Source organism: Camelus bactrianus, chromosome 18 (assembly GCF_048773025.1).
Source record: "Camelus bactrianus isolate YW-2024 breed Bactrian camel chromosome 18, ASM4877302v1, whole genome shotgun sequence".
Taxonomy (NCBI): Eukaryota; Metazoa; Chordata; class Mammalia; order Artiodactyla; family Camelidae; genus Camelus; species Camelus bactrianus.
The window spans coordinates 3,585,462-3,597,130 of record NC_133556.1 but is presented as its reverse complement, the minus strand read 5'-3'; the positions used below and the strand labels follow the sequence as shown (position 1 = coordinate 3,597,130).

General features: G+C 62.0%; 1 protein-coding gene across 1 annotated transcript; it reads right to left on the bottom strand.

Annotated features, from left to right (window-relative positions):
* Window positions 1–838: 838 nt before the first annotated feature.
* Window positions 839–10,201, bottom strand: FSCN1 (fascin actin-bundling protein 1). The gene is made up of 5 exons (XM_074345617.1): window positions 9,236–10,201; window positions 3,366–3,522; window positions 3,129–3,250; window positions 2,693–2,860; window positions 839–2,211 (listed from the first exon to the last, which is right to left on the bottom strand). Exons 1-5 carry the CDS (start codon window positions 10,065–10,067, stop codon window positions 2,009–2,011), a joined length of 1,482 nt encoding a protein of 493 aa, XP_074201718.1. The 5' UTR covers window positions 10,068–10,201; the 3' UTR covers window positions 839–2,008.
* Between the last annotated feature and the right edge of the window lie 1,468 nt (window positions 10,202–11,669).

Sequence of the window (11,669 nt, the reverse complement as noted above, 5' to 3'; positions counted from 1 at the left end):
GGCCCAACATCCCTTTGTGGCCGCCATCTGTCCATGTCAATCTCGAGACTCCCGCCCCCAGAGACCACCAATCACAGCGCAGGCACCCCAGTTTCGTCAGGAGCAGCCAATCAGCGCTTCCGCTGACCCCCCTGGATCTTGCGGTGCCCCGCTGCCCAGCCCAAGTCCGTCACCGCCTGCTTGTTGGACACCCATGGGGCACCCCGCTCCACCCTCAAGGCTGTGCCTTGCTACTCTGAACCTCAGTCTCCTCTGTAAAATGGGAACAACAGGTATGCTCTGGGTAACGAGATACTGCAAAAAAGGGCGAGACTCAGTACCTGCCTCTCTGGAGGCAGTCCCTGCAGAAATGGCCAGGGGCCATGAGCACAAGGTAGGCTCAGGACCCAAGTCCCCGCCTACAGGCTGGAAAAACTTCAACTTCTTGTCTGCTAGGTGGAGAACTACCTCCTCTCCACATGCGGGGCCTGGGGTCCTTTTTCGATAAAGGCACCCCCTACCCCCGGACTCCAGCTGACTCTTTCCAGGGCCTGTGCCCACCTCTACCTGGGCCTGTCCTCCAAGGGCGACCCAGACAGCACACCCCAGTCCCAGGGGGCCACAGCCTGTTGTTTAGGGGTGTGGCTGGAGGCCCACAAACCCCCTCACAGTGAAAAGGGGGCAGCCCAGGCCCCACGCCGCCAAGCTCAAGTCAAGGCGCACCTGCCCTGAGGCAAAAGAAGTTCGCTCTACTCGTTTGTGTATGCTTGTCCTCTGACTCCTAAACCTGCAGGAGCCGGTCCGTTGGGCCCACCCCTCCCATCTGCCCTCATCCGCAACACACATACAGGCCTCGGGATTGCAGACTTGCATTATTTTATTTTGCTCTTTCCAGTCTGAAGCTACTATCATGGGCATTTAGAGTTATACAAATGACAATTACAAAAAATAAAAGACCAAGACACCCAGAGTGAGATGCATGGTGGACACTAACCGGAGATGAGGGAGCTGGCAGGGGTAGGACTGGGAGCCAGGGGCCGGTGGCTTCCACAGGGCTCCGGGCTGAGGGCGATGCCCCGCTTCATCGCGCTGAGACGGAGGAGTCCAGTCATAGGAGGAGCACCGATCACACCGGGGGCTCTGGCTGAGGCGGTTTGAGGCCCAGCACCACCAGATGGGGACACAGGCCTGGGGCCAGTGAGAGCCCCCTGGGAAGGTCGGGGGTGGGTTCTGGATTCGGGTAGGTACCTCACCTGCCCCACCACTAGACGGGCAGAGGGCACTGAGGCCCAGAGATGCCATCCATCTCAAAACCCCACAAGACCCCTTTTAGCCCACTCATGGCTACTACCAGGCTTGCCTGAGGCTCCCACAGCAGTAACATTTCATTTAAAAAAAATACTGATTTGGTCATTTTCTACTTCCAGTCAGGCCAGGTGAAAGGAAAGAGACAGGAGCAAGGCCCCCTGTGCAGTGGGCAGGCCCGGACGGCCGCTAGGCCGGGCCTCCACCAGGCACAGGGACAGGAGGGGCTCTCTGGTTCCAGCCCCACGCTGCCCGGCTTTCCCCCAGTGCAGGGATGGTACCCCAGGAGGGCCACCCTCAGACAGGCCTGGGGCAAGTGCTTGGCTCCTGGGAAGCTGCGGGCTGGGAGCTCTCGGGAGAGGACAGGAGATTCCAGTTACACACCCCGCCACACCCAGGGGCTTGGGAAGGCCTCCCAGCCCCACACTTCTCCTTGGCCTCTTCAGGGAAATAAGGCTCAGAGTCATCTGAGGTCAGAAGAAAGGTTCCAGCCTCGCCCAGGGCAGAGGAGAGAGGGCAGCGGGATCTGAAATCCCTCTGAGGGTCAGGCCACAGCCGCTGACCTGCCTGGGGGAGGCCACATAGGGCAACGGGTGAGGGCACCGTTTTCTCTGGGTTTCCAGTTTGAAAGGCAAGGGGCTCGCCACCTGCGGCGGAGCCCACGTGGAGAAGAGAGTTAGCAGGAGGGGTCTGGGCAGGGTGGGGACGGGGCGGTGGGCGGGGGCTAGTACTCCCACAGCGTGGCGGGGTCAGTGGTGTCAGCGCAGGCCTTCAGGACCCCGGCGTGGTCCCCCTTCAGGTAGTGCCCGCCCACCCTGATGGCCACCTTGTTGTAGTCGCAGAACTCGAAGAAGAAGTCCACGGGGGTGTCGCTGCTGCTGGTGACCGAGGAGTCATTGCCCACCGTCCAGTACTTGCCCGTGGAATCTGGGGGGTGGGGGGGCAGGGCAGAGGGAGACCCCTTCAGGCCCTGTCCTAGGCTCTGCTCCCCACCCTGCAATCATGGCTTCCAGAGTGGGGGCGGGGTCTGGCACTTCCACCCCAGCCTCTGGCCCACGCAGGCCTGGAGTCCCTTCCCCAGCCTCCCACCAGGGTTCTGGTCCCGTAACTCACGTGTGTGACGCCTCCCCTGCCCACCCCTTCCAGAATCCTGTCTCCCTCTCTAGCTCTGTCTGGGCTAAGCCAGGAAATCTCCCTCCTATACAGACAAGAGGGGAAGGGGCTACCCCCAGCCTAGACCCCTGGTGGCCACATGGGGCCTGGAATGGCCCAAGCCACATCACAAGGTAACCAAGCTGAACCCCAAAGCCAGGGCCAAGTAGGGCAGGAGGGTGTTGCTCCCTGTGCCCCAACGTTGGCCCCCTAGGCCCAGGGGGCTTCACCCAGCTTCACCCACAGGAGAACCTGCCTTTGATGTTGTAGGCACCATCCCTGAACTCCAGCTGGAAGACATCGTAGTTGGAGCGGTTGGCGTCCAGGGTGCCCGTGACCTTACGGCAGCCGATGAAGCCGTGCTCCCCGCGGAACACGATGATGGGCCGGTTGATCAGCTTCATGAGGAAGAGCTCCGAGTCCCCTGTTCCAGGAGGTGGGAGGGGCCGTGAGCCTCATAGGGGTGGGGGTGGGGGTGGGGGGTGGGGGGGTGCCAGGCCCAGGGTGTGGCTCAGAGAGGGAGAGCAGGAGCCTGGGGTCACACAGCATGCCAGCTCAAGGGTGAGGCTGGGTGGTGCCAGTTTGGGGGGATGCCTAGCACAGGGCAGGCTTTGGGTGCGGTTGGTAAGTGACCATGGCACAGTCAGACCCTTCAGGGAACCGGGACTTGGGGTGTGCCCACAGGTGGCTACCTGCTGTCTCCACCGAGGCAGCCAGCTGGCCATTCTTCTTGGCTGTCACAAACTTGCCATTGGATGCACGCAGTATGATCCGCCGATCACGCCACTCGATGTCAAAGTAGCAGCTGGTGTCCCTGAGGGTGGCGGGACAGGGTCAGGCGGGGCCGCCCCAGGCCCTGGGGCCCTGTCCCACAGGAAAGGCCGGCCTGGCGAGCAAGGGCAGTGACAGGTGGGCAGCGGGGCACTCACTTGGTGGAGGCGGTGGACTGCACACCCCCGGTGGCCGTCAGCGTCCAGTACTTGCCCACATGCGTGCGGAAGGCGCACTTTTTGGTGTCACGGTCAATCTCCAGCTGGAAAGTCTCTTGGTCAGTCTCTTCGTCCTGATTGGCCGACAGGTCCATACCTGTGGGGAGAGCCTCCAGCTAGCACGTGGACCCCCTACGCCCCCCCGGTTCGGGCTGACCCACAGCGTTGCCCTCACACACCAACACAGAGGGGCTGCTGAGGCCCCTCGGCCTCCACTTCAGGGGGCAGGACCCAGGGTCCCAGTCAAGGACCAAGGCTGGCTACGCCCATTTACAGGTCACTTTAAGTACAGAAGTGATCCCTTCCAACAAACCAAATGCAAAAAGACATTCTAGAATCAACTGGGAGAATCTTAATGTGGCCCAGGATCAAGTAGTGAGGATTAATTGTTGTTAATCTTGTCATTATGTAAGAAAATGGCCTTGTTTTTTAGAGATACAGACAAACATTTCAAAATGAAATGCCCTGATGTCAGGGATTTGCTTTAAGTACAACCAAAGCAGTGAATCAAGGGACAGATGGAGCTAGAAAGGCAGAATAGCATGTGCTGGGTAGCTCATCATATCCGTCCTGCTTTTGTATACGTGTTAAAGTTAAGAGGAGGCATAAGAGCAACGTTCCCATCAGGAGATTTACAAGTTTCCACGTCCCTAAATCTTCCGGGGTTTTGCTCCCACACGCTGTGGCCCCATCGTTTTGCATAACCGTGTGGCCCCTCCAGCTAACGCCTGGAAGTAGGATCTTTGGTCCCAGCAACCAATTATCCCCCAAGCGCCGTGGATCCTAAGCGCCTCAGCAGCAGGGCTGTGGGTCGGTGTGTGTGAGTCACTGTTCGGGCTTTGAGACCTTTATAAAGCGGGGACCACAGTGGTGGTGGGCAGCCGACGTGCCTTCAGGGGAGGTGAGCTGGCAGGCGGCGGTCTGAGCCCCCAGCCCCTCCCCCAGGACCCAGCCCTAGCCCTCCAACCACCACCCAAAGGGCCTGAGGGCGTCAACCCGTGCTGACCAGGTTTGGTGTCCCTGTATAAGTGCCGCCCCCACCTCACAAAGGAGGCTGAGGCAGAGAGGTGATGTCCTTGGCCAAGGTCACCCAGAAAGAAAGCAAGGGTTCCAGGGCCTCTCAGGAGGAGAGGTGGACAAATGTGGGCCTCCTCCCATGCCCTCTCCCCCAATCCTCCTTCTTCTCTGTGGAGGGTGGAGGACTCTGCAGGAACCCCCATGGGTCACCCTGGGCCCTGAACCAGACCCTCAGAACCCCCGAGCTCAATCCTTCAGGCCCACTGGGCCCCCTCAGCCCCAACGTCAGGGGTCCACTGGGTGCCTGAGCCACCCAGAAGAGGACCATCCTAAGGCCACGCCCAGGGGCACAGCCCTGGGCCGGGGTCCCTCCTTGCTCAGACCTCATCCAGCCCGCCTGCCCCAGTCCTGCCTGCCTGGCCACAAGGCAACACCTGCCGAAGGCACGGCCCGCCAGCTGATGGGAAGGAAAGAAGAGACAAGAGGAGAAGCCCCACAGGGCACACCTCAGCAGCAGCAGAGATAGAGGGGGTCTCCAGGAAGAGGGGCAACGGGAACAGGGAAGGGCCCTGGATAGCAGTCAAATCTCCAGCACCGTACCAGCCAGCCCGGGAACAAACACAGGAAGCACAGTGGCTCGCTCTCGATGGGGCTTCTGGTTACTGGGCGCTTAGCCAGGGGCAGCCCCCGTGCTCATGCGGACGTCCCTCAGCTTGGCTGGCCCAGCGATCCCATGGAATGATTCCTATCACCCTCCTTCTCCCATGAGGAGCAAAGCGAGGCTCTGCGGTGCTCAGCGCTCGCCCAGGGCCACACAACCACCGCCATCTGCTCGCTCGCTCAGACCCTGTCCAGCCTGGTTGTGTCCAGTCCTGGAACTGGTTTGATAAAAAGGCCTAGGCCAGCCAGCAAGGTCCTCAGCGCCAGCCACCCTTGGGTGCCGCTCAGCCTCAGTTTCCCTCTCTGCCCGTCCAGAGGGCCCGGTCTCTCCATTCTGCCAGGATATGGAAAGGATTCGGGGGCCTGGTGCCAAGCAGACACCAGGTCTTCCACCCCCAGCAGGAAGGGGGCAGGGGAGCGAGTTGTCTTCCTGCGCATCCAGGGGGCGCCTCCTGGCTCCGCGGCCCTGCCCAGACTGGAAAGGCCCCACTTGGCCTTGGAGTCTCTAATTAGAGCTGGGTTACTATGGGAACAGGGTTTTCTTCAGGATTTTTCTTTTCATCAACAGCAGCACAGAAAACCTGAGTCACAGGCTCACAGGAGCCCTGGGGAGGCAGGAGACGCGGGGGCTCAGTTGAGCCCACGGGCCCATCCCCATCCCCCCTCCAGAGAGCCCTAGTGAGATACCGCCTCTGCCCTCTCCATCATGGCTTTCCCGGTCTCCAGCCTCTGAGCCATCCTGTACAGTGGCTCAGAGGGGGCACCCCCTGCCTGCCAGCACACCCCATGGACCCCCTCAGTCTTAGCAGTTCTCCAATTCCCCTGGCTTGTTCAAATCAAGCACTTGCCACCGCCCCCATTCAGTTTAAGCGAGGGAGCCTAGAATCATCTGTGGCGTCACCTGACCTCCCCTCTTTCCAGTCACCTCCTGCCACTACCTGAGCAGTTCAAATCCCTGCTCCGTCCTTCCACAAGCTATTCCCTGGGCCTGAAATGCCCTGCCTCATCAGGAGAACTCTTATACATCCTGCAAAGCCCAGCTCGACCAGCCCTTCCTCAGCCAGCCAGCTTGACCTTCAAGCAACTAGGACTGGGTACTTCCTGAGCTCAGAGTCCCCAGGGCATAGCTGGCCAGATGCAAAGAAGCTGTGACACCAGTTGGGAAATGTGGTAAGGCTTCACCCAGAGTCTGGCTGTAGTCCAGGGCAGGTGAGGCTCCAGAGGAGCATAAGTACTGGCCACTCAGTGGCCCTACCATCCTCCGTCCCTGCCCAAGCTGTGTTCCCCTCCGTGTGGTCACAGCTATACCACCTCCCAGGACCTGGGACGGTTGTCTGCCATCTGCCTTACATCAGCTCTTCGGACCCCTACTCCCTGGTGGCCAACCCTGCCTCTGATGGTGGCTGTAATGGCCTCCTCCCAGAAATATAACCTGGCCAAAAAATGTTCCCAGGGCAGCCCTGGGCCAGCACTTTAAAGATGGGGAAACTGAGGCCGGAGAGCAGATCGCAGCTTCAGCAGGGAGCACCCCGCCCCCTCCAGGCATGGCCTGTGCAGGCCTGTGGGGATGATTCACATCCCCCAGCCAGCTAAACTCAGGATCCTCCTCCTTCCTGGCTGGTGTTTCCCAACATGTGTCAGAAGCACAGAGGCCGCCTCCTTGCCACGCAGTCCTGTCCAAAATGGCCTCTGCAGACACGCCCCGCCCCCCCATCCTATGCCGGCTCCGGGTCCTCTGGTCATCCTCCATCCCACCAGGAAGACCCGAGGTCAGCCAACATAAGATCAAGATGAGGACCCCCAAATCTGAGGCCAGTGGAGTTCTAATCTTGGCTTCCAAAGCCCCTTCCCCTTTAAACTCACAGATGGGCCAACACCTCTCCTGGCCCAATATCCGGCTCCTCCTGCCCCAGCAGCTTGAATCACACCATGACACCCCCAGTGAGCTTTACTAGAAAGAGGAGGGCATCTGCCTAGGCTTGCCAGTGTCTGCCAAAAACACCCCCAGGTTCTCTCTGCACCTTCCTGGCCCTAAGGGCGAGGGCCAGGGCTACATGCTCCAGCCACATCTTCCCCAGGGAAGGTGCTGGATGCAGCCCAGCAAGCACAGAGTGCTGTGTTATGAGCACCCAAATGGGTCCTGTGGCCCTGCTGGCTGTTCCAGTCCCACCTACCAACCTCACCAGCCTCTTCTCAGCCACAATGAGCTTTCTGCTCCTTCCTGCCTCCGTGCCTTTGCACAAGCTGTGCCCTGTGCCTGCAACACCGAGATACATGCTACCTTCTATTCATCCTCAGGTCAAGTGTCCTCCTCAGAAAGGGACCTCCCCCATCAAATCTGGGACCCTCATGTACTTCCTGGACCCCGAGGCCTTTGCTGGACACCTGTGGGATGTTGCTCATGTCCCAACAAGAACATTGGGCCCAACAGGAAAGGATCCCGGACATGCCCATTTGCTCACCACTCAGGCTTCAGCATGTCTCACTTGCTAGGGGCACAGTGTTTGCTGAATAGTTGGGGAGTCCTGCCCCACCTACTGCTGTGTGAGACTGGAAAGAGGAGGCCCACTGTGCCTCAGGGGGTCCACATAAGCACCCATTCTGGAGTCAAACCCAGTTCTGTATTTTGCTTACTTGTATGACCTTGAGGACCTGGCTTCACCTTTCTGTGCCTGAGCCCACCCATCTGTAGGATGGACGAGACACCACCCACCTCAGTCAGCAAACTCAGGCACAAAACTGCCATGGAGCCGCGACCCCCTCAACAGAGCCCAGTCAGGGCGGTGGCCATCAGGAGGGGCTGGGGGCACTGACTGGGCTTCCATCCAACCATCTCCAGAAGCTGGGGTCCCACTTCCCATATCGGGGAGCAAGACCCCCACGGTCCCCCAGTGGGAAAGAATCGATTGCCTTCTTGGCCAGAGGAGGGGCGAGGCCGCCAGAAGGAAGAAAATACGCCTGGAGGGGGATCTATGAAGGAAAAGAGTGGGGCTCACTCCTGGCGCGCAGGCCGGTAGGAAATGGCCAGGCCAGCGGGAGGCCCCGGGAGAGGACGCAGCGCGTTGCAGCCAATTGTTCCGGGAGGGAGTTAACTCGAGGGTAGGGGGCTTCCCGAGGGAACCAGGCAGGAGTCTCCCGGCTCTCTCCAAGGCCCCCTCTGGCACCCGCGGAGCAGAGCGCACCGGTCCGGAGACGCGCGGCGGACGCAGGGCGGGGTGCCGGGCGGGTGGCCATCCGCGCCACGCCGTCCCCGAGCCTGGGCGCGAGGAAGGAGGCAGCCTCCTGGGGCGGCTTCGGACGGGGCACTGGACCCGGGGGTGACGCGGGGAGTCCTCAGCGGGGGGAACCCGCAGAAAGCCGAGCCCCTCCCCCGCCCCGCCGCATCTGATTTTCCCATTTGCAGAGACCGAGCAGGACAAAGGGGGCGAGGGAGGGCCCTGTCGAGGAGCCCGCCCCCCTGCTCACAAAGGCCGCGGCCTCGAGCGCGGGGCAGACGCGGGAGGAGGGGCTGGGGGGAAGGGCAGACACTTGGGACGCCCCCCTCTACCAGAGGCCAACCCCTCCCCGCCGCCAGGAGGGGTGGAGAAATGCCCGGAGGGCGGGGAGGTGGAAGCGCACCCTGCGGAGATCAAAGGTTCCCTCATCCAGCCCGCTAAAGGCAACCCTTAGGGAGTGGGGGCGCGCCCCGGGCCTGTGGCGACCCCTCGTCTCCGCCCTTGAGCTAAAGGCCCACTGACGGGGGGGGGGAGGGGCGTCCCCTCCGCAAAGGCTGAGCCCGCCGATCCCAGGGATCTGCGCGCGTAGGGAGGACCCAGATTGAGCTGGTGGTTCGGACGGTGGCACAGGGGGCGGTACCTAAGCTCGGCCCAGGGACCCCCAAGCCCAAGGTGGAGTGGGCGCTGTACAGCAGAACCCAAGGATAGGCAAAGCCCCACCCCTCGCCCCTTCCTCTGGGCTGGAGCGCATGTCCTGCGGCAGGGTGGGGTGGCCTGCGCGCCCAGCGGGGGCGCACCGGGCGTCGCTCGGGATTGCAGCGGCGCCGCGGGAGAGAAAGGGCGGGAGGCTGTGGGGACGGGGGTGGGGTGCGCTTTGTGCACTGCCCAGGAGGGGCGGAGGACGGCGTCCCCACTCACCCTGGCGCGTGGACACGTTCCTCTCGTTGGCCGCCTGCAGCACGACCTGGGCGCAGCTCTGCTCCAGGGCAAAGAGCTCGTCCTTGCCCACCTTGGTGGCCTTGCCCGCCTTGAGCGTGCCGCTGGGCCCCGACGGCGCCAGGTAGCGGCCCTCGCAGTCGCGGAAGGCCACCTTGCCGGAGCGGAACTCGAGCGTGTAGCCGGTGGCGGGCTCGGGGTGAGCCACTAGGCGCCCATCGTGGCGCAGGAAGCGGTGGTCAGCCGTCTGCAAGCTGTAGCGCTGGTCCTGGAAGGCCAGCGTGATGAGCGAGTCAACACCCCAGGGCACGTCGCGGTCCACTGAGATCTCGTCAGCGGGCCGCGAGCTCAGGTGAGCGTAGCGCTTGCGGGCCAGGCTGTAGATGTTGACCTGCGGGTGCATGGCGATGTGCACGCTCCACTTCTCAGCCGGCGACACCGTCTGAGCGAAGCACGACAGGCGGTCCTCGGTGCCGCCAAAGTAGCGCCGGTGCGCCTCGGACTGCAGCGACCAGCGGCCGTCGTCGTGCGCCACGATGAGAAAGCGGCAGTCGGCGCCGGGCACCTCGTGTTCGCAGGTCACGTTGCCATCCTTGTCCGCCGCCAGGTAGCGGCCCAGGTGGCTGCGCAGGCACACGGCTGCGCTGCCCGCCTCGTCGGGCGGCTGCTCCAGCGTCCAGATCTGCTTCTTCTTCAGGCTGCTGGCCGACGCATTCACCTTGAATCCGAACGTCTCGGCCGTCAGGTACTTGTTGCTGCAGTTGATGAGCCCGAACTGGATTTGCAGGGCCTCGGCCGTGCCGTTGGCGGTCATGGTGGCTGCGAGCGGGAGGCCCCGGCGCGGCACGGGAGGTCGGTGGCGGGTCCCCGCGGCGGCGCCCTGCTCCTTTGTTCAGCAGCCGCGGCACTGCGCGCACTCTCAGCAGCGCTCCACAAAGCCGGCCGGAGAAGCCGGGGTCCCTTTATAGGCGGGGTGACGTCAGCGCCGTGAGGCCCCGCCCCCGCCCCGCCCCGGGGCTCGCCGGGGAAGGGGCGCCGGGACCCAGCGAGCGCACAGCCTTGCGCAGGGGCCCGGAGGGGCTCGGGTGGCGGCTCAGCTCGCCGTGTCTCCTCCTTCTGCACCGCCGTCTTCTCCATTCCCCCTACTTCGGGCCACCGCCCCCTCCTTCCCAGTGCCTGCCTAGGCCCCCGCCCGCTCCCCCCAGTGCCAGGGCCCCACCCCCGCAGCGCCGCAGCCTGAGCTCGGGACCCCTCAGAGGCCCCCCATCTCAAGCCTAGCCTGGAGGAAGGCCGAGCCAGGTTTGAGGTTGTGACTAAGACCGCAAAGACCACAGAGCACATCAGTACTAAGCGGAGGCGGTCCGGAGGCTACTCGGAGGAGGTGGCCTTAGAGCAGAGCCTTGAAGAAGCCGAGAAGGGACCCTCCAAGGGCCTGTGGGCAGAAGGATGGTGAGGGCAGCCAAAAGCTGGGGAGGGGCCTGCAAGACCCCAACTCACTCAATCCAGGCCTTACAGCCTCCAGAACTGAGACTGTGGTTACCGGAGGCTTCCCTCCCCGGACACTGCCTTGAAGGCCACCCACACCATTCCCAATGGCCCAGGCACCTAAATCGGTCTCCGTGGTAGTGACTGAGACCAGTGACAGCATTCCCATTCTGAGAATGCAGAAGCCACAGGGTTCTGGTGAGTTTCCCCGGGCGCAGTTTTAGCAGCGTGCCCTTTTACTGAGCAGGTCAGAGACGTGTTGTAACTCAGGCAGCACACCCGGTAGGGGTAGAACCCAGGTCTCCAGCTCCTGGGGCCAGCGTGCCTCCCACTTTATACCCCCAGGGCCCCAGTTCATTGGAGGCTGAGCACACAGGGAGGGGGGATGCTGGCTACAGCCGCCTCCTTTAGGACCTCAGCTGTCCATCCTCCTCCCTCAAAGTGGACATTCCCTACGGAGCCCACCCCCACCCCCATAGAGGAACACTTCCCTTTTCTGAACATCTCTGAAGGCCAAGGCTTTTGCTAGGACATTCCCCACATGCCAAACAGGCCCCTGGAATGCCAGCATGACCACAGGCTGCCCACAAGGTCTTGAGGCCAAAGGCAGAGTGCACTGAACTCATTCCCATGCTGCTTGGTCGGTGCCTTTGCCTCCCCCAGGCAATCCCCTCCAGGGATTTTTATCTTTCAGGGGAATTTTGTGTTACCTTCTCATCATTGTGGATCAAATGGGTTTACCTTGAGCCCCAGGCAGGCACTGCCCATAGCATCCCCTCCCACAAAGCTCACCTCTGGAGAGCAGGGAAATCAAGTTTCTCATTTTGAGGTCATCTAATAGGCTTGAAACCCAGGGTCTTGCTGGCTGTGTGCAAGGCAAGTTACTTAACCTCTCTGAGCCTGTTTCCCTTTTTGTGGAAGAGATACAGCT